Source organism: Melanostigma gelatinosum, assembly GCF_949748355.1.
Source record: "Melanostigma gelatinosum genome assembly, chromosome: 20".
NCBI classification, from domain to species: Eukaryota; Metazoa; Chordata; class Actinopteri; order Perciformes; family Zoarcidae; genus Melanostigma; species Melanostigma gelatinosum.
The window spans coordinates 13,023,913-13,046,265 of record NC_136653.1 but is presented as its reverse complement, the minus strand read 5'-3'; the positions used below and the strand labels follow the sequence as shown (position 1 = coordinate 13,046,265).

General features: G+C 45.8%; 1 protein-coding gene across 12 annotated transcripts in view; it reads right to left on the bottom strand.

The window, feature by feature from the left end:
* Positions 1–769: 769 nt before the first annotated feature.
* eya1 (EYA transcriptional coactivator and phosphatase 1) overlaps positions 770–22,353 on the bottom strand; it is a 59,802-nt gene continuing 38,218 nt past the window's right edge. For 10 of the 12 annotated variants that reach the window (XM_079292486.1, XM_079292487.1, XM_079292489.1 and 7 more), the window contains 11 exons: positions 21,707–21,789; positions 20,971–21,169; positions 20,094–20,239; positions 19,292–19,375; positions 15,859–15,948; positions 6,881–6,939; positions 6,615–6,775; positions 6,277–6,391; positions 5,838–5,959; positions 4,939–5,039; positions 770–2,971 (listed from right to left, as the gene is read on the bottom strand). In XM_079292486.1, coding sequence (XP_079148612.1) covers positions 2,891–2,971; positions 4,939–5,039; positions 5,838–5,959; positions 6,277–6,391; positions 6,615–6,775; positions 6,881–6,939; positions 15,859–15,948; positions 19,292–19,375; positions 20,094–20,239; positions 20,971–21,169; positions 21,707–21,789 — 1,241 coding nt within the window. In that variant the 3' untranslated portion in view covers positions 770–2,890. The remainder of the gene's footprint in view (positions 2,972–4,938; positions 5,040–5,837; positions 5,960–6,276; positions 6,392–6,614; positions 6,776–6,880; positions 6,940–15,858; positions 15,949–19,291; positions 19,376–20,093; positions 20,240–20,970; positions 21,170–21,706; positions 21,790–22,353) is intronic. The other 2 variants (XM_079292488.1, XM_079292490.1) reach the window with 1 other exon arrangement.

The window sequence follows — 22,353 nt, the reverse complement described above, 5'->3', positions numbered from 1 at the left end:
TTGCTTTGTCCAGCCTGGCAGACATACACGCCTCACTCCGGCCATCACTCCCACTCCATCTGAAAACATAATTGATCTGGATATTAAAACGAGCTGCGCGGCTCTGAATACAATTCCACGCATGCTAAATTCTCCAACGTGGTTTTGGAGGCCGGACACTTTCTTCCCCCGTCCGGGCTAGTGTTACATGCTGGACTGTCTTAGCTGTGACCACCTCATAAAAGCAGCCTCATAAATATTGTTCATGTGTTATTTAAACTAACGCAGCTCTCTATGACTTTGAGTTGTTTGATTGATGTTAATTATACATGGAGGCTCCTTCCAGACATACGCTATGAGGATCGAACTATTGCAAATACGTTTAGAGTCTTTAAGTCACGTTAGTTATTCCTAAACAAAAGCATGCCTGCCACTCGATCGTAGCCTTGTGACGATTGTATGTTTGTACTCGCTGTTGTGCAGATATGAAGGATGTCATTAGCATGTCGGGGGGTGCGATGTTGTTTGGTCTAGACTTGCACCAGCTCCAGTTTCTGTTTGCTTCCTGGTGGGATTAGGGGCTGAGGCCTGTGACATCAGTCTCAGGACACTGGGGACAGCGCTATTAACACACAATGGAAAGCAGTTCAAGAAAATACTTTTGTCCACAGCCAAAAGTAGTTGAATGTCAGTGTTAAACTGTGTTTTACAAAATATTCTAAATAATGTTTTAAGTCGTAGTTTTAAATAAATAAATAAAAATCAGAGGTCAACATGTAATAGTTCACAAATCAGTTTTATTAATTTAAACACAATCAAATAATAATGTCAAAAACATCTGTACACATATTTTGCAGACACAACAATCTTTTGCATTTCACAATGAGGCCCATGTAGTGTAAAGTATTTCCAGTTTGCATTCATGTTTGCAACATAATAAAAAAAGCGTGCTGTATGAATCTATAAAACGTTTCGTCTAGTTACCTACCATTACCGTGATCTAGCAGCAATATGTAGGGAAGAAGTTGTTTTGAGAAGATGGGGGGGGGGGGGAGGGATCAAAATTACAACGCAAAGGCCAACAGTGATCATGTGCAAAGGAGGGGGAATTAGAAACACAACGAATGGGTTTCCGTTTTAAGAAATTCACAGTCGATAGCACATGTCCTGTATGTTCACAAACCCCTCGAAGTTAGTGGCTTTTCTCTCAATGTTAATTATGGTTTCCCCATCCACAGACGTAGAAGCATTATGCAAAGGGGTTCATGTCTTTCAACTATTTCAAAGTGGGACACAGAATGTAATTTAAAAGTCGAAATTAAAAACACTACATCATACAAAATTACGCTCGCTGTACAAGTTGTTATAGCGCTTGTAAAAAAAGACAATAAAACCTATTCGAGCCTGCTTGTCAAATCTCAGATTTTTTTTCAAATTTGTTGTTAACATGGCTCTCAGGAGGCAGGGAATTGTGAGTTTTCTCACTCCATTTCCAAAATAACATCAGAATTAAATTTGCTTCCAAATATATGGGGTTAGGGCTACAAGCTGGTGAAATGCCATAAGGACAAAATATGTGAGCTACCTGTCTGAATAACAACCCCCCCCCCCCCCAAAAAAAACCAAATACCTCTTTCCCTTTCAAATATGAGTCTAAAAGGACTTGCAGTAGAGGAGACCTGTTATGCTGTAGAAAGATGTGACTGAGGTTTCCTGTAAGGACGAGAAACATCACAGAATCAAATGAAAGGTCATTGACACTTGACATCCATGCTTTTGGTCTTGACAAAACAATTTATCACAAAATCCCATTATCTACATATTTGTTTATTGAACAAAACTTGAACACATCAACACTTTCAGGCACCGCACAAGCTCATGTGCGATGGGATGCCTTTGATTATTTCTTTTTTTTTTTTTTTACTTCAATGAAAAAGCATTGCCACCTTTCAAGAGCACGTACCTAAATGAATATAGGAAGGAATAGTCCAGTGATTACAAACTTACACACACAAAAAAGATTTCCTCTATACACGATTGTCTCAGCATTGTAAATAAAGTTTTTTGTAATTTTCCTTAAATATTCAGAAAACTCCCCCCTTTTTTTGTTTTGTTTCTTCCATAATCGTCTTCCTCTCGCTGTGGTGTAAATCAATAGTACTTTGTCAAAGGCACGAGTCTTTTGTCGTCGAGGTGCCTTCTCGGTGGCGCTCACAAAGTCTCCGTTCATAAATAACAAGCACAGGACTCCCAGGCCGACGGTGAACAGAGGAGCAGTCGCTTTGTCTGTCTGTCCCGTGACGGAAGAGAGACGAAAAAGTAGGGAGACAGATAAGGAACAGAAAGAGATGGGAGGCGGGGGGGGGGGGGGGGGACAGCTAGCGGGATTGAGAAATGTCACCACCAGTAGTCGTGGGCCTGTGGTTTACTGTAGCTGAGTTCTGTGGCGGGGCGGGCGAGGCCATCAGTAGCTCTGCTCTCCTCACAGGTGTGAACCCTGAAAGAGTCCCGGCACAAACAGGAGGCCGTAAAACACTTTGACAGCTTCAGAAAACGGCCAATTCACAGTAACCAGGGCAAGCAGCTGCAGCGCCGTAAATTCACCTCTCTCCTTCGCTTCCAGAGAGAGAAAAAAAAAAAGTTTAGGGTTAAGACGAAGTGTGACCATATGTCAGCACATTAACCGTGTGCTCAGCCTTTTTTTTCTTTTTTTCCCCTCCATTCTCCTCTTCTTTTCTTCCTGTGTAGTGGAAGACAGACGCCAGGCCGCACAGGGGGGAGGGGGGAGGGGGGGGGGGTATTTTCTGAGCTGTAGGGTCTGTGGCAAGCGTGGGACGGGGGGACGGAGGGCGAAGGTGAAAGGTTGCAGGGTGTGCCGAGGCGGAGCAGGGTGTACGATGGTGGTGCGGTGCTACAAGTACTCCAGGTCTAGAGCGTGGTGGAGGGCCATGAGGTCTGAATGGCTGGAGATCCTCCAGAAGGGCATGTTGTGCTGAGGGAGGAATGAAATACATTTGATTTAAAACACTGGACGTGGCACATTCTAGGGCTGAATCAATCAGACAATTAATTGCTAAGAAATATACAAGACTTGAAATCGAGCTGTTCAGTCATTTATCAAAGCAAAAAAAACACGCCAGAGATTCTGTTTTTTTTCTCCAGAAAAGCAAATGAAAAGATGTTGGAGACAGCCTGGTCCTTTCACCAGGTATAGCAATCATATTAACAACGCACGCCAACGGCACCTCTTGTGCATATGTCTTTGCGGTCTCTGCCTAATTTCGCTCCTGCATTAACATGCACTTTTATACCACCAAACTAATCCAGTGGCTGTCTCCAACCTCAACAGAAGTGAACTCCCCACAGGCTCTTCTGAGTGAACCTCCTGCCAGTGTGTGTGTGTTTGGGACGGCGCAAATGAGCTGTTGTTCCCGAGCAGAGGATGGGGGAGGGGGGGGGGGGGGGGGGGGAGAAACCTGAGTCGCAGAGAATGAAAGGAGCTTGTCAGGTAGAGTCCTCGGCTCCTCAGTGTGCGGAGCCCATTACGCTCCCCTTATCAAAGGTATGGCCTCTCCCAGGCATATGTTCCGCTTAGAAGAGCCTGCACTGACCCTTAAAAAGCTCTTTGCTTCTTGTTTTGTAAATTGTCTTTGCTTTTAAGTTTAAAAGCGGCAGATGCTATCTCTGCCTTCGCTCCCAGGCGATGGTAATAACTGAAGGCGGAATTGTTTCAGGGATTGCGGATTTTCCCTTTTTTTAGGTGGAGGAATGAGGGCCCGAGAGAACTTTTAGACTTCTGCAGTTCTCACAATGTCACGTGTGATGTGCGCCTCCTGACGGGTGAAATTGTTGTGTTATTTCAAGTCCTCTCTGATGTTGACACAGAAACCTTTTACCGCATGCCGTGTCGTGGGACTCACACTACTCAGACGGAGGGGGGGGGGAAAAAAAAAAACGCCTTATCCTTCCATCAATGTCACAATCCAACAACTCAAGACGGAGTGAAAATATTTGCATATTTTTCCACAATCATCTCTCAAGTCCATGTTCCCAGGGTGCGTTTGCTTTCCATAACACAGAGCTATTGTTTTACACACCTCTCCAGGGTAAAGGTTGCTACTTCTTCCTAATCGCTTGCCTAATCGCTCTTCATCTGTCCTCGCACTTCTCCTCGCTGTTTACTGAAAAACAGGTGAAGAGGGAGCTGGAGGCTTTTCAAAGGGAAACTCCACGTCTACACCCTGACACTGTGGCTCGCCGTAACTGTCAGTGAAATATGCTCTTGGGCCGCCGATTCATTTTGCTAATGAATATCTTTGCTGTGTGCGGCTTTTGCATGTCGCATTTGGTGTACGTCCACAACTCGGCAGAAACGCCGAGTACACAAATTGCGGAGCAAGAGCGGACAGGTATGGGCCAACGTAAGAACGGTGAACAGATACCGTCGGCTTTCTTGAACCTTTCTCGTGCTAACAGGCTTGGCATTGCAGTAAATATTCTAATTTCGTCAACAATGATTCAAGTCTCCTTTATGCGCGCTGTTGTGAAAGGGCTAGCATTACACACACAGCATTCACGCTGCTCAGGGCACCGAGCAGGAATATATAATTATGCCATCTACCCTCCCCTGCTCTGTAAACCTGAGATGGCGGAGGAAGAGCACTGATTACACACTACGGACATTCTCTCTTGTACTTGGACGCCCTATAAGAGGCTAAACGAATGAAAGTAAAGTAAGACTGTTGAGGAGGACAGAGCTAGAGTGCTGATTCCTTTCTTTGGAAAAGTACGGCAGGTATGTTTTGTGTTCTGTGAGCATTCACTAATGAACTCCTGACCTTAGGGAAAGTCCAAACATTTTCTTTTCTCCCATCTCCGTGTGTTTTTCCGACGAATGTTTTCACCAGAGGACTGGATGTGTATGCAGTATGTGGTGTCTATTATTCCAAGACGTCTTACCTTTTTTGAGCCTTGCTCCTCTTCCACACCGTCTCCGACAACAATGTAAACAACTTTCCTCCCGAACCTTTGAATTACTCTCTCGAAGCAGCTCTCCTTCCCTGTGGGGGAGTCGACAAGCAGGATGTTAGCGGAGCGTTGAGTGGACGCAAACAGATACAAAGGCCCTCGCACGGACCCACACTAAACACCGTCAAGTTGATTCAAAAGGCACAGGGTGACAAGAGCCCCTTTAAAAACACCACACGTACAAAATAGGGCAGAGTGTAAACACTTTGAGCGCAGCAAGGAGATGTGATAAGATCAGCCCTCAGATAAAGGCAATCTGAAACGCATTAACTCTGCCCTTCTGCTCCTCAACCATGGGACAAATAGACTTAAATCAGCCAAAATCACTCTTGCGTGCCACGGGGTCTGGGTTAGGAGGACTGGTGCGCTTAACGCTCCGAGGAGCCCTGAGCTACACTCCGCTCCAGACTCCTGCGCTGATGGGCCTGAAAACGTTGCGGGAGTGAAGCTTGATGTTTATTTTGCATTTGAAACAGTGAAGAAGGGGAAGTACTGGAGGGAAAGGGGGGGAGGGGGGGTCTTGTTGCTGTGGAATGACATAAATGTGCAGAAGTGGTTTCATATGCAGAGACTGAACAGGAGAGGCCTGGGGAGGCCCAGCGCAGGCCCAGCTCCAGGAAAATAATCCCAGGCTGATTAGGCCTATTCCTCCATAGAAGAACATCAACCGTCTCCGGTGACCGATTCTCCCACCCCATCCACGCCTCTGTCCCATCACTTAGGTAGCACATGTGTCTTAATTCTTTACACTCACCAAGCTAAAACAACAAGCAGTAATGTCCCAAAGTGACAGATTGATCACAGCGGGCAAAACAAATCACACATTTTACCTATTTTGGTTGCACTATAAATATTCTCGATTGGAAAGACGATCCCCAAGCCGTAGAGCAGGACCTTAGCCAGGGCAGGGATGAGCTGCGTGGTGGTCACCAGGATATTCACACAGTTTGACCTGCAGCAGAGAGACAGGGGAGGAGAGCAAAAGGGATGACGTCATTCTACATCACTCTGAGGGAGGACAAAAGAAAACACAGACGCCGCAATGTATCAAATGCTTGAAACATGTCACCCAGTGAAAGGTTGAATCGCAGCTTTTTAAAGTCGGATCTCGAAGCACACTTTCAAATATCAGAAGACAAAGTCCATCCAGAAGAGCGTTGGTCTTTTCTTTAGTAGCTTAGGACTATGAAGTTGACTTATTAACACCACATGAGAGTTTATATATGTGCGGTATGGGACTGGGTACAATTTTCCTCACTGGAGTCCTACCTTGAGTGGATTAATGTTAGTGCTTTCAGTGCCAGTGTTAACCAGGAGTCCGTCAAGGCTTCAATTTCTGCTCGCAATTGCAACCAGGCTTCCCTTTTGGCTGGGCCCAGCAGACCTGAAACGCAGGGTAACATTGTTTGGGTTGGACCAGCCCTCAGAATACCACTGAAATTTTCAAAATGTACCCTGACCAAGTGGTGTGGCATGTGTGCATTCAGAACACACGCGCAAACACTCAACACAAACGCCCACACAAATGAGGAGACGTGCATCTACAAGCTCATTTCTGCTCGACAGAACTGTACAAAGCAGCGCTGCTTGTTGGCGGGGGGGATTACCTCCGACGTTATTTTTGTAGGTGGTATAGATTTCTTTTACTCGTCTGTAGCGGAAGGCCAGCTTTCTCATCCAGTCCACGCCTCCCCGCACGCCTGTGGCCAGACATAGATTGGCACTGGTGGCCGCTGCGTGGAAACCGTCAGCGCCGAAGTTGTACGTGCTGAGATGAAGATTAAAAAAAAAAAAAAAAAAAGAATCTGTCAGCACAGGCTGCGCCAACGTTGATGCGAGCAAAATGGCACAGTTCATTCTGACTGTTCAATACCTCAGATCCTGGCCGTTGTCATCGGAGGACACATCGTCGATATGTACCTGGTCACATTCCTGGAAGACACAACACAAATACTTTGAGTGACGTATGATTCACACACTCTTAAAAAAAAATGCAGTTTAGAGAAGTTTCTTTCTTGGGAAAGCACTCTCACCACATGTTCCTGGTAATTTCTCACCAGAAACAACACATTCATTCAGGAATTTGTGTTTTGGCTGCACACCTCACCCTTAATCCCACTCGCCTTGACTTTCTCTGTATATCCTTTTAAATAAGTTCTCAGCGTTTTTCTTCCCTTGCGCCAATACCAGCCCTGTCCAAACAAAAAACTAACCTCATCATTAGTCAGAATGGACTGCGACCACTAGAGGGGTCTAAAGATATGCACGCGCACACACATAACCAATTAAGTCTCAATCCAGCAACTCCAAAAACTCCCCAGGTTGGCATTTGAACAGCCATGTCTGCGAGTACTGATAGAAATACACACATGTAGAAGGATGAATGCAGGCTAGCTGAATGTATGAAGAGCCCTGAAGCACGAGTGGTCTGTGCATGTGTATGCGTCTGCGTGTGCATCTCTTAACATGTGTGCACACCGCTCTTCCCCTTTGGGGGTCCCTGGCTCCTCTTGGAAAGGTAGAGGGATTCTGCAGCTCTGCACTGATTCCGCCGGTACACAGTAACACAATCCAGACTTTCTGGCAAATGTAACCGACTAGAAAAATTGAACCTGATGCTAACCGCCAATGAAATTATGACCTCTGATTGCTGCTGCGCCACACACCAACACAGCCCCCGGGGCCAGTCAGCCGGCAAAAGAGCGCAGGAGAGAGCAGACAAAAAAAAATCTGTTATTAGTTTTCCATTTATAGGAGGGCTGTAGAGCCTCCCCCTTTATCGCCTCTCGCCGGTCGGTCCCCCTCACCCAGCTAAAAATGTGAGGGAGTCCTGCCTTGGCATTGGGATCGACACATTTCACTTGGGGCAGAGCAGAGGGAGACCATAGCTTCTTTTTGCTAAAACGTGTGGCGGCTAGCGATTTAGCCAACAGGAGTTTGGGCAATAGCCTCGTTAAGAGCAAAAGGGCTTTGAAATTGAATGTGACGTCAAACTCTTTGTTTCAGTCAGCCGTAATGTAGGATGAATAACAGACAGCGTATTGATATCTCCATGAAGCAGGTTGAAGAATTTCTCTGGAAAGCTCCGAGTTGTAAGCGTGTTGCGTAGCTGCCAACGATCGTAAGCCTCACCTGTTTAAAGTTACGTGAGAAATAATAATTTCTCATGGAAGTTGAAACTTGAGGGAGAGGAATTCCTCCGGTCTCAAGTATGAAAAATCCCTCCCGATTTTTTAAGCTTTTGAATTAAGTTTCATCCGGCTGTTAAGACACCAAAACACAGAAAGGACTTCCTTGTTTTAAGTCAATCTAAGTGAGGCCAAATGCTGACGTTATTGCATTCCTCTCTAATGCTAGAGCAGGGTAAGGGTAAGGGCTTTGGACTGTAAACCTTTTTTATTTTACTGGTTCCCCTCTGAACAAATTTTTCATCTCCCTGGATTTGTGGGGAAAGGGAGGGAAGAGCGACGTGAGGAGAAACTCAAACCAGCTGTTCTTTAACAGAATTAAAATCTTGACCCCCAACCCCTGCTCTAATGCAGCCATTCTCTCGCCAAGCCTCTCCCAGCAAGCCCTGAGATCCAAAGAGGAAAAGACTTTGACCCCGTGACCCCTCTCCCCTCCTCTGTGGGGCTCCGGCACCCCGATAAGGGGGGCGGTGGAAGGTATAGAGAGAGGTGGGGATGGTGGAGAGCAGCGGGTAAAGGCTGGGGGAGAGAGAGTCCAAAGTGACCTCACATGGAGCCAGCTCTGAGCCCCACGTTCCAGAAGATGGACTGCCAATTGGAGATGGGGTGCTGGCGTGGGGGGGGCTCTTAGCTCTGTTGGCCTAATCTGTTTCTCGACAATCACCGGCAGATCTTTAATAGTTGGAGAAAGCAGCAATTTGTCCCAGCTTGGAGATCCGCTGCCAACAAATTTGTGGATAATTTATGTTCGCAGAATTATCTCTGAAATTTCTTTCTCAGAGCGAAACCCAAGCCAGAAGTACTGGTGTGCCTAATTTCTTAAGTAGTGGAGGCATGTCAGTTTGTTTAGGAAAACAAAAAACGGCACCCCGGGTTAATAAGCACCTCATGCGGCCTTCTTTCAAAGCATTCTGGTGCAAGTGACCGGAATGCTTCTATTATCCAGTAATGACTTTACACAATCAGCCGACAGCAAAGCGCTCGTTTGGTACATCATTGCCTAATTGTATGCTGTCTCCCGGCACCTTGTTCGATGACAATAGTTCCTCCTGCTTGTTCTTCCCCTGCAGTGTGTTTCTTTCAGAGTCTTGACAGCCAGCATGGATCAAAACAGCGACGTGAGAACCGTATTACTCAGCATGTTAATTATGGGCCTACTTTAGGTGCCAGAGCCAGAACTCCAACATGACCCGAAACACATAAATATGTCTCAGTAATTAGGTCTAACCGTTGCCATTATAATTGCCGCCTGATTATGAATGATTTTTCATGGACTTTTCCCAAATCCTCAGAGCTAATAAACACATCAAACCTCAACAAATGTTAAGCGTTCAAACTAAACTCAAATGGCCAAGAAAAATAGACTCTACCCCTTTACATCTCTTTGTTGCTCTGTGTTTACACAGTTAAGTCTGTAGATATTATAATTCTTAGTTAACAGCTGAGCTTGAGAACTCCAGATAGAATTTTTTTGTGCGTGTGTGCGCTGTGAATAAATAGGGAGGGGGTTGTTGGAAGAATTTGCGGACTCCAACAATTACTGTTCCCAGCTGGGGCTGGCATAAACCTCTCCACTGGCTTCCTGGGAGGACGGGGAAAGCTAATAGAGGAGGCGGCTGTGGGTAATGTTGTACAGCAACCCTTACACAGACTCATTAGGAGGCACTTGAAGGCCTCGTAAACACCACAGAGCCATGGACGGTGCAGGTTCAAGTCAATTAAGTACAGTGGATAGGATGGAACGAAAGTCTACGGGGTGGGGTGAATTATGAAATGCCAAATAAATAAAACATCTGTGAAAAATGCACACTGAGAATACAGACTGCAAATCAAAATGAATGTGTCACATAAAAAAGGATGAATATATTTTTTTTGTGTTATATTAGTGTTGATAAAAAAACAAATCATCATCAAGTCACTGAGTCATTGGAAAGGTTAGGAAAAGCAACATGCTGCTATTATTCTGTTTGTATAACATCAACAATGGAATGAGAGGGCTTCAAGATGGTGGCACTTTGAAGGGCAGTCAGAGAACTTCTTAGAACCTTTTGAACATGTCTTTTCCGTCAAGCCCCCCCCCCCCCCATCCTCCCCTCACCAAGCAAACACGGTCTCTCTAAAACCGACATCACCGCTAACTCGCGCCAGATGTTCCTACTGTACTCAGGAGCGACGACCCTCCACCAGAAGCCATCGCAATTACTCCTTAAGCAAACACTCCATCCTTCTGTTAAATTGATCAGCAGCATTCTTCTCTTTCATCTGCGCCACCAAAGAGTCTGCATCTATACAGGAACGATGCCAAGAAGATGCTCAATTGAAGACAGGATGCTTCTGCCTCGGGATGCTTCCATCGCTTCATCATTCACTCTCTCTCTTCCTTTCCCCGTCTTTTCACCAGTCGGCTGAACACTCTTCACTTGCGGAGGAAGCTATCAGAGCCCTCTTTGTTCCCCCCCCCCCCGGCATCTGTCATTAAGCAATCAGCGATGACGGCCCGAGTCTTCCTGCAGCCCCGGAGAGAGCTGCAGAGTGGTGACTGCAACAGTCAGAGGCAGGGAGAAGAAAGACGGGGCCAAGTCAGCAATGAATGTTACCAAAACACAGAGAGGACCATGCTATCTATCTAACTCTTAGACCTGCTCCCCCCCCCTATGAAGGTCTATAGGTCGGTGTCCACTTATTGGATACAAGCTGCCCTGCTCGCCCCCCTGTCTCTCATCCTCCCTCAGGTGAGCTGTTGGGGTGGGGGTGGGTGGTCTAAAGCGCAGTGTGAGCGATAACAGCCGTCATCACAGCATTCCTCGTGACCCTACAGGCTAATGCCATGTGAAAAAGGCTCATCCATGGTTCGCAGGTTCTCAATACCGCCACTCCACCGGCAGTGGCTGTCATCCCCCCTGCGGTCTGTGACCCCCAGCAACTTCCTTCTCTGTTCCCACCACAGGCACCCCTGTCTGGGGGAGGAAAGGAGGGGAAGGGGGGGTGCTGTGATTACCTGGGGGTCAAACACAGGATGTGGGTAACAAAGGGAGAGTTCTTCGAACCCACTTCATTCCAATCCACAATCTGTGCTTGAACAGCCACGGAATTCAAACAGCGGCGCCAAACAAAGCACAGGTACAGAAAAGTAGATGCTGGTTTTACAGAAATTCACACGATCAGGAAAAAGAGGGAGGACGCTTTGCTCAGGAGCAGGGGGAATTTCTGAAGCGGTCTGCGAGTATGACTGGAAAAGTTGAATAAAAAAAAAGAGAATCACCCAGGGGGTGAAAAGTATAAATAAGTGTGATGCATGGTGTGATGGATAAGCTGCTTCTCATTATTTTCCTATTTTTTTGGCGTTCAAAGTCCAAACCACACCTCAAGGAGAGCGACATTAAATGTAATATTAAATCTCAGTCGTTTCAGCATTTTTCCTTCGCAACAAATGTATCCATAGAAAAAAACTGTTTATTCTTGGACAAAAATCTGTGCACGTTTCTGTTCTCTTCCCCCACAGACCATGCTGGGCAGGTGCTCTTTAATTCAGGGCAAGAAATCTATCCTGAAATATCATCATTTGTCAACAGACGGCAACCCCCTATTGGCTGTGTTAGGATAGTGGGCAGAGAGGGGGGGGGGGGGGGGGTGAGGTGGAGCTCTGTGGAGCGAAGATTGACAGGGTGGCTTTGAAACCTCCACTTTCTCTCTGTAGTCTTTCCAAAACACATCAGCGGCCCCCGCCTTCGAGACGTGATGGAGTTACGTCGAGGAGCATGACAGCACTGCTGCATCAGTGGCCAGGCACATGATGGAATACCCACATCAGTGTGAACAGAACCAAAGAAGCCCATCTGACAAAACATACTGTAGAAAAAAGAAATCTTATTCCTCCGTTTCACAGTTTTTCAATGGTGCAGAACTCGATGGGTTGTTCAGTTTTACGTGTTACGATAGTGCCATTGAAATATGAATGCAAACCTGTGCCACAAAGCTACAGTAGTTGGTGACTGATCAACTGACTGACTTGATTTCGTGATTCAACGAAAAGCACAGCTCGCATTATGTTCCGTCCTTGCTGTGAGTAACATCTGAAGAAAATACTATCGAGGAAAAGGCCATAAAGCTACCAGTCACATGGATGGCGAGCACAGGATCTGCCTCTCTGCGGTGGGACATAAAACAAACAGAATGGCTCCACACTAAGAGGCTCTGGAGGGCCATTTCAGCCACGAGGAGAGGGTAACCATGCGTTTCAAAGCATCTCTCATTAACAGGCAGCCCCTGGGTGAGAGTGACAGAGGAGGTTTCAGCCCTGGGACTGAGGCTGGGAGCTATAAAAGGTAGTCAGCTCACAGTGTCACAGGGTTGCACACAGCATGGAGGCATCAGTGGACTAATTTAAAATGTTCCCACCTTTAGAGACCTTCCCCCCCCCCCCCCCCCCAACTCTCTCTGTGAGTGGTTTGCCCCCATGCCCTTTATCCTCCAGACAGGGAGGGTTGTTTTCTCACCCAGGGAAGGGGGAGACGGCAGCCCTCCCGTACCCCACTGAGAGGGGGGAACGCAGGGGGCTCGGCCAGCGAGAGAGAGAGGCCCCCGGTTCCCACATACCGCTCGGCGTTAGCGCACCTACAGTAAACTCACACCCCGAGTCACAGCAGAGCTGTCGGTCTTCCCGGCGCGCTCGGCCTCAGCGGGCTTCATTATACACTTCACTTTAGACCATCAATTAACTTCACATTCAACCGCACACCCAGCGCTGGCGTGGAAATGTATTATCTTTCAAAAATAAGACATATGAACAACAAATCTTCTCATTAAATGTACTGGTGAAAGTATATTATTTTGAAAAACATTGTTATTATAATTATTCAAATAAATAAATGAATAAATAATTAATGAAAATATCGACGTTACCTTAGGAAGTTGTTAACGAATTACAAAAAATGTAGATTTTGTATGAAATGTTTTAGGTGTAAACATTGATTATAAGTTTATCTCTGTAATTATTGAAATACAACTTCTTCTACAAGGGAAATTAATACAGTGGAGGTCACATCGATGGGGATCATATTGCCTTGAATTACTTTCCTACAATACTTCCTTCAGTCAGAGCATTTTTGAGGATAAAAGCAGACTGTGCTGTTCATACAACACCACACTGTGCTCTTTTAAAGGGCTGAGCAGCAAACGCTTTGTGCGGAATAATCGATAGAGAGATTTGAGTGTGTGGGTTGGTGAGGGGAAGTATTTTGGGGAGGGACGCACCTTCAGTTCTATCTAACGGTGAATGAAAAAAGAGAGAGCGCTGATCCTTAAAAAGGTTTGAAGAGAAAGAGGGAGGGAGAGAGAGAGAGAGAGAGAGAGACGTAAGGGTGAAACTGATCCCTGTTGACCCCTTCGGCGTGCCCTCTTTCTTTTTATGACTTTCCTCAGAATTGTCACTCACCAGCTCTATCAACACACACACACACACACACACACACACACACACACACACACACACACACACACACACACACACACACACACACACACACACACACACACACACACACACACACAGAGAGTGGCTTTAAAAGGCTGAGCACAATATTAGGATTAATTGTGATGTTTAGAGGCTTGTAAACAACCCTTGAGAATTAAAAAATGATTAATTTATCTTAAAAACTATCGACTGCGAATGAAGAAGTGGGCACACTGAGTCCATATTTAATGTTCTTGTGCAGAGGCGGGCAGGACAACAGTGTTAAGTCTTAGATGGACCACTCACACAAACACACACACATGCACACACACACACACACACACACCCCGTTAGGCCACTAACTCTGCACCTGTGTTTCTGCACAGCCTCTGGGGTCTCCCTTTATGGCTTAGACTAAATTAGATGGACCATATGCATTTCTGCACATGCTTAAATACATAACTGCTGCTGGCTGTGGTATTTATAGTTGGACTCTATTTAGCTCTATCTGAGATGGAGGGCTGTAAATCAGCAGAGAGGAAACACAACTGGTTAGGCATTGCTGAGAACTGGCACTTAACACTCAGACTGGCCCAGCTCAGTTTAAGAGGAGAGATCAATATGCCTCCAAGAGAATGTCATTCCTCCTCTACTATAATTGTTAATGACAATCATCGCAGCGTCTGCAGAGGGGTCTTTAAATTGGACGTCCTAAAAAGCATTCTTGCAGCGGACCACACGTTGCTCTTTTAGTCATAATACTGCTCTACTTTCAGCTGGAAAATATCGACAGCCTCAAAGTGTCAAAACAAAATCTAATAATTTGGTTACTGAGATAGAGCAGATGAAATATACGCGTCGCATTTTACAATAACTTTATAAGCAGCCTGAGCTGCCAATTCTTCTGTGAGCGGTTTCATCACACATGAAAAGAAATCAAAACACGGGACAGATGTTGAGCAAAACCACATTTAAGCGTTGTCACAAACTGCCATTTGTTTTCAAATGATTGGGGCACATCTATGAAATAAAGTGCAGCTACAATGGATTCTACATGGCCAGGGCATAAGGAAATATTTAACCAGTCAATTGCAGCCAATTGACTTTGATCACGATGACTGCGTTTTGGAATCTCAGTCACTCGTCTGTCTGGGAGACGATGAACGTTTTCCTTCCCCGTCTTTCTCTCTCTCTCTCTCTCACGTTTTTTCCTCCTTCTTGGGTTTGCTTCGTGTAACACTTCCATGAACATGGTGGTGAGTAATGAGACTTGGCAGACCGGCTGCAGATCTCTTCACACTTAAGTATCAAACAAAACATTTCCTCTACTGTGAGGTTAGCATAAAGCAGGACGCTGAGGAAAAGTGCTGGGTCAGTGGGATCACAGTCACTGGGAGAAAGAGACTCGGAGGAGGAGGCAGGGACAAAAATCGCAAAAATAAAAATCATAGACAGAGAATTGGATAATGCTATAATGTTGAGGGCTATAGCATTGAGATGAATTGCTTTGTTTATTGTTAAAATGTGATGAGCACTGATAGCTGGTGCACTTATTGTCCGTGCATATGTCCGTGCATATGTACGGACATATGTAGCACACACTTTTCTGTACATGCAGTCTGAGCCTATTAGCATCCCTGACCCTCTGGTCTTTTACTTCTCCCCAGAGTGAAGCAGACACTCAAACATCCCACCACACACACACACCTCCCTACCCATGATCCCTCTATTCCTGTGCCCCAGAGGCAGATTTCACACTCGCCGTACATGAATCAGGGTCTGGGGTGTAGGTGGACTGCGACACCGAGCACACAGCATGACACGGACAGACGGAGCGGCCACAGCAACACCAGAGCTTGACAAATTGAGCTGGCCTCTGTGGGAGTGGGACGGAGGCGGGGGGGGAGCAGGCCTGGTGACCCAGGAATGACGGAGGCTGACAGCACATGTAAAATTCATGGTCTAGCTCCTTGGGCTCCGAGGTAATACTTCACCACTATGGGACTGATTACTGAGAAACAGGCTGCACGCTTTGAAACAGTTGTCCCTGCTTCAACTGAAAACTTGATGGAGTGCTCATAGACTCCAGTTATACATTCCTCTGACCACTCAGACCATCGCAAGGTGAACAGAAGGCATTTGGGAAGATCACGAACATAGCGGAGCTGAAGGCAGCTTAAAGAAGAGAGAAAAACATGGAAATAGACCTACCTCCAAGTCGTTAAAGAATAGGTGTGTGTCGGCCAAGTTGAAGATCATTTCTTCCATCCTCAGGCCTAATGATACAGATGTCGGAGGATCCTGGAAAACAGACAATTAAATCGAATTAAAACCTTTCCTTTGAATGTTGAGGTAATTTTGTTCCATTTGAAGGGGGTTAATGTGAAACAATAAATAACGCTGTTCCCTGTAAATCACTCAATTAACACAGAAATCCTTTTAAATTCCCCGGCAGGCTATTCCCATGAAAAGAAGACATTAGGCGGACTTGAAAGTTTCAGCCTCTGTTTACGACTCTCCGAAAAGCGACCACAATAGTCATCAGAAAAAAAAAAGCATGTCTCTTCTCAGGAAGGGTGGTCGGTTTGGAAGAGTTGGGGGGGGGGGGGGGGGGGGGGGGGGGGGTCACAGTCTCATCGTAAATAGCCCATTCGCCACATACTTGCTGATCGTCTCTCTACGTGATTAAAACAATACCCCCTGAATCAACTACTTGGAGGTGTTTTTTGATATTTAAAATAATTCAAATAAATAAAACAAATGCGGACACAACTGCAACTTTTCCTTAAATCATGATCTCTGTCAGTAACGTGACACGTGCTGTAATGGTGATAGGGTTGCACTGTCTGTAAGATAATACCGAGACAAGAGTGAACTACGTTGTAAATAGTTAATGAGCCTGTGACAATGTGTGCGATTTTCCTTTTAAAAAGATAATGAATTGACAAAAAGTATTTTTCAGCATAAACGTAAAGCTATATGTGTGATCATTTCTTCACATGTGAACAAAATTGCTCAAAATCCACTCCCACATACCATTATTATCACAAACAACATACAAAACATGTTATAATTAATTAACTGACCGGAGAGAAGCGCCACCATTCTTTTTTGTTGCTGCACAAATTGAATACCTTTTAAAAAAAAAAATCTTAAATCTTTCATCAACAGATTGTCTTCAGCGAGCAAAGGAGACAATAGCAGGCTGTGGAGGAGGATTGTCTGCAGCTGGGTGAGACGGCGTTAAAGACGGGACCAGAAGCGGGGATTAGGGAGTTAAACCACCTGAAGACCCACCTGAGCTTTCTGCTGATTAACTGTCACACCCCACAATGCTTATGTCTTCAACAAAATGACAGAGGACAAACCACACAAGTAGACCTCAATCCCCACTTCTAGAGGCTTTCTCCTTCCTCTTAACCTCCCAGTTCGAATCAATCTTTCAGTCAGAATTCATCAAAAATAATTAGCCTCCCACATCAACCGGCTACCGGCTCCCTCTCCCCAACCTCCGCCGCTGTTGGTTGACTTAGCATAAAGGGCCGGTTCGGTGGGAAAAGGCAGTCTTCGCGAGTGAATCCTCTCCAATTAAATCTAAACAATCAGTCAGTGAGGGAGTTAAGAATACAAGCAGGCCAGAAGGCCAAAGTGCTGCTGCTGTCACTGCTCCAGCGCCACCTGTCCCGAGATGTCAGTGCCATCCACGGGGGCCCCAAGTCCCCCCCCCCCCCCCTCTCTGAGCCCCTTACCAATAACAACCCCCCATCCATCCCCACCCACTTTAAGCTCCAGCTCTGGCCAGCCCAATGGCGGCACAGCTGGCCTCAGCCATCAGCTTTATGGGGGTGAGCTGCCTTGATGCCAATTAAAAGAGCTGATAAGAGCAGCAGTGTGTTTATGTGTGTATGAGAAGAAGAGAAGGAGGGAAAAAAGAGTCAGAGAGAGTGGGTGGGAGGTCACAGCGAGTGAGAGAAAGTGTGGATGTGTGCACACATCTATTTATAGTAGGCTCAGAGCAGCTATGGGGGGGGACTGTTTAGTAACTTTTTTGTTTATGCCACTAGGACGGAGATGACATGAATGACAGACGGGAGGGAAGAGAAGGGCTGGTTGTTGTGGTGGATGTCGGTCTGCTTCACTTTCCTTTCTGAGGAAGTTTACAGATCTGCGCGTCCGATAGGCTTTGAGGTAGCGTGCTTTGTGGTTGCTCTGAATAAGCATGTCTCCGTCTTGTAATGCTGCTTTAATGTGATAGTGTCAGCAGGTTGGAGCATGAGGGAAACTTTAGAAAAAAAAAAAAAAAAAAAGGGACTGAAATGTGCAGAGGAGGAGAAAAAGAGGGAACAAAAGAGAAAACAGAGAGTGAGAGGGACTCTAGCGGCTGTCACATCCTATATGAGTTCTGATGAAACGGGCCCTTATGGAGTCAGGAGTGTTTCCTGTTTCAGAGGAGCACACTGGAGACCCTGTGTATGCATGTGTGTGTGTTCATGTGTGTGTGTGTGGTTGGAGAGTCCCTCATCACTGAGCCACAGCTCCCTAAGCCTGATAGCTCTCTCTTTACCCAGCATGCCGGGCTGAGAACAAAGTAAATAAACAGTGGAGGGTCGTGGGGCAGCCCTCTTTCACCCCAAAAACAAAACACTGCCCCCATCAAACACCCCTCATACCAGAACAAAGGCGCAGAGCTCGGGCTGCAGACGCTAAGCTCTCTGACATATGAGGAGCAATATGTCATTTTTTACTTCAAAACCAGACACCTCCATAGCCAAAACAACCGGTGATTACAAATGTTGCTCCGCCAAGAAAATTGAATTAGAGATTTATTACTTGTTTAAAAAAATGTGAATTGATTCAATAGTTATACACGTATTTATATTCAAATGGCAAAATAAGAGCTGGTGATTTGAAGCACAATTAAGGCTACATAGAACCTATGACCTCAACAAAACCATGAGAATATAGGATTTTGCTTTATTTCCCAAATTGTTTGTTTTGAAAGTTTAAATTTAGAGATGCAATTCACATGGAACAACAAATAGCAAAGCCTGGAAAAGTAAACTCTTCATCTTATAAGCATTCACAGTTGACATAGGATGGAAAATAACCTTCCAGTAAAATAATAATAAATAATTGATGTACACATATGTCATGTAATTGTATCTGAATCCTAATTAAGGCAGGTTTGAGAGAGAATCTGTGTGTTCTAGTTTGAGTTTTGACTGAATTACATTCGGTGGACTCAGTTTCCTGCCAGGGTCTCCGGGGAGATACCTCTCTGAAAAGGATGGATTGAGAAGCACTTCATTAAACTAACAATGTGGCATTTCTGAAGGAGAAAGGAACACTTAAGATGTGTCAATAGACGTCCAGAGTGCAACTGTTGTGAGCCCCTACAGCTGAGCCCCGACCAGCCATGCAACAGCTGCAAAGAGCAGTCAAATACTTGTCAAGCCTCATTGGGCCTATTAAAAAAAAAAAAGAAACAATTATCTGTGCATTGAGTTCTGCTCTACCTTCTCACTGTGAACTCAGTGAAATCTAACCCCTCTAATCTTGTTTTTTTCCCCTCCCCCTTGTTTTTAATATTCATGTATTTTGCTGATAAAGTGCACCGCTACTGCCACAGTCTGATGTCACTCACCCGTCCATATCTGTTGGCATAAGAACCCGTAAGCAAGGAATGGAAAACGATGATTGTTTCATCCAGGTCCCAGATGAAAACTCGCTGGAGAGATGGGGGAAGGGGGGGACGGGGGGGACGAAAGAAACAAGGAAAAAAACAGAGAGAAAAGAGGCAAAATCAATGGTGCACTCTGTCGGGCTGCAAGGTGATCCTCCTGGTCAATAGGCCAGGAGCGTGTATTTGTGCGCCACAGGGACCAGGATCCATTTGCTCGGGTTGGTCACCGCAACACTCCTCCCATCACCCCACCGCACGCTCTCCATCCTCTGCCCTTTACATTAGCGTAATCAATAGTGACAAACTAATTAACTAGATATGTTAACACGCCATGATGTCAGCGCTATAATGGGCGCTATTAACTTCGTTTGAATTCACATCATATTAATGAAGAGGCCTCTTGAGTTTATTTTGACATATGGTCACTATCAAAGTGTTGTATGGCTCATGGCTGAATTCAACCATTTGTGTCCGGTCTTTGATGACTAGAATATATACATTATTCACTTCGACGATGACTCACTTAATCACAAGCCTGATTGTTTATTTACGAGGTACACATGAGAACTTTACATATGTGTTTAGTGATGTCATATATTCCACACTGCAATCAATAATGCATTCATAGTTAAGCAATCAAATATTTAAGAATGAACGCCCGTCAAGTGTTAAAGCTGCTGCGGTGGCCATATCAGTGGATTAGTGTGCGTGTGCCTCAGACAGGGCGAGGCCGTCTGTCGCCAAGGTAGCGGGCTCAGCCTACCTCAAGGTCGGAGTCAGGCGGCGGTGATGGGTTGTTGTTCCTTCTTCCCCGGCCACGTGACTTTCCATCCGATGCCCGGCGCAATCGATCCGAATCTGAATCTTTAATGGGGGTTGATGGACTGTGGATGGTACTGTACTCTACTGCTGAAAGGAAGGAAAAGAAGGAGAGAAGGAGAGAATAAAAAGAGCGCATCGAAGATGAGCTATTATCTGCTTTTAGCAAAGAAGAGTGAGTGACCATTTGTCTTGATGTGGGACGGACAGCTTCCTGGGACATTTTGTTTTGTGTTTTGTGCCGGCCTACAGGTTTACAAACATATCATAAATCAGCTGCGGAACACAGTTACTAAAAGCTAGAGTGCTCCATACTGATTTAATAACCAAGAGGTAATGGAGTACATGTCAACTAGATATATGAGAGATGTCATTGATATAAAGTGGACGACTGTGTATGAAATTACCTTTAGTTAAAGCCTGATGTCTTTGGTGTTGATTGATGACAATTTCGAATGCAGCCATAAAGTTTTAACTGACTTATAAAGATACAATCAGTGCTCGATTGCCAGATGATGCATTAATGTCACATGAAATTATGGAAAACTCGACATCAGATTTCAGTTAGAACTTTTTTTTTGTCTTGCTTGCCACACTATGTGATGGTTGAGACCACGTCCTACTCCCCCCTTTGTGCATTTGGGTTGGGACATATACAGTTCTTTGGCGTTTAGCTCATGTTCTCTTATCAGGAGCAACTTCCAGTCAGTGAGAGGGAGGGGCTTCGCTGGCTTGCTTGTTTGAAAAAGAAACACGGCTCTCAAACTCCCGATATTCGGGTTACGCAAGGCAACCTCGTGACCGTGAGGTTTGATTCTTACCTGGAGGGTTCTCTGTGAGGGCGTGGCTGGTGATGCCAGTGGGTGGCTCCTGGAGGGTGTAGGTGGTGGTGGTGGTGGTGGTGGTGGAGGGCGTGGTGGGGCTGGTGTTGTTACTCGTCATGTAGGGTGAAGTGTAGGGCGAGCCGTTGTAATACTGAGCGTACTGCCCCTGGCCAAAGGCTGGATAACTGGCGTAGTCCTGTGGAGAAAGACAGAGTCGGGAAATGGTAGGTTACACGCACAAGGCAAGTAAAGATGAACAGAAAGATATGTTCAACGCGGTGTGAAAGGGAAGATTTGGATCAAAAAGGTGAAGAGAGACAAAAAGGTAGCCAAGTTGTGGAAGAGAAGTAGGAGGTTTGGCAGAGTAATGTGAGATATGCCCCGCACCAGCGTTGCTACTTTACAGTGCAGATTCCAAAACATAAATGCAAACACATGTCTGTTCTGTCCGACATCTGGTCTTTTTTTGTTTTCTACCGCTCCCTCTCTTCTGTGGCATAATACATTGGTGTTGGAGGAAGTGCAGTAGATAATCCCGCGTACAAATCTTTTGACGTCCCGAGTGATTTATGTTGGAATGTGTCATGGATGAAATGTAACATATTGAATATGCATGTTTCATAAAGATTTACAGGTTGGGAAGACATCTGCAATTCCCACTCATGTAAACTCATAGCTGCCTGCTGATATCAGATCACAGCAACGGAACGAGCAGAAGGAAGTGCACGGCTACCTGCTGTGTGCTGTTGAAGCCGGTGGAGTTGGTCAGGGAGTTGTTTCCTGGATACAATCCTGACGTTGTCGTGAAAGTACCACCTTTAGGGGGAAAAAATAACACTTTTGAGTGATGTATAAAACATATTTTATCAAACAACACTGTCAAATCTGCCGTACTTCAAGCAGTGGAGTCAAGAAATGAAACGGCACATTGTTTGGGGAGGGGGGGGGGTGAAAAAAGATTTTCTTTTGTGAAACAGCTATTGGAGGTGGTGAACAGAGGGAGGCCTGAGGGAGCGCTCACAACAGTGGCCTTATCTTTCTCCTCTTCCTTCCTTATCAGTGATTGGATCAGGCCTGATGAATGACAGAGGGGGGGGGGGGGTAGAGAGGGGTGAAGGGTGGACAGAACCTGCTCCCACAGCCGTCCGAGCCCGCACAATGTGAGGAAGACAAGAGACTTTTGTGTGTGAGCTACCGAAGGGTGGCGTGGGGTGAAGGAAGGGGGGGGGGGGGGGGGGTGAAGGAAACGATGGATGGAGCATGAGGGTGCTAGGGGGGTGTGCATGGGCAGTGTAGTGAGACATGGATGTATCGGGAAGGAGGGTTGAGGTCGCAGTAGCACAGAGGGGGTTTTCTTGCCGACATCCAGCCCCAATGAAT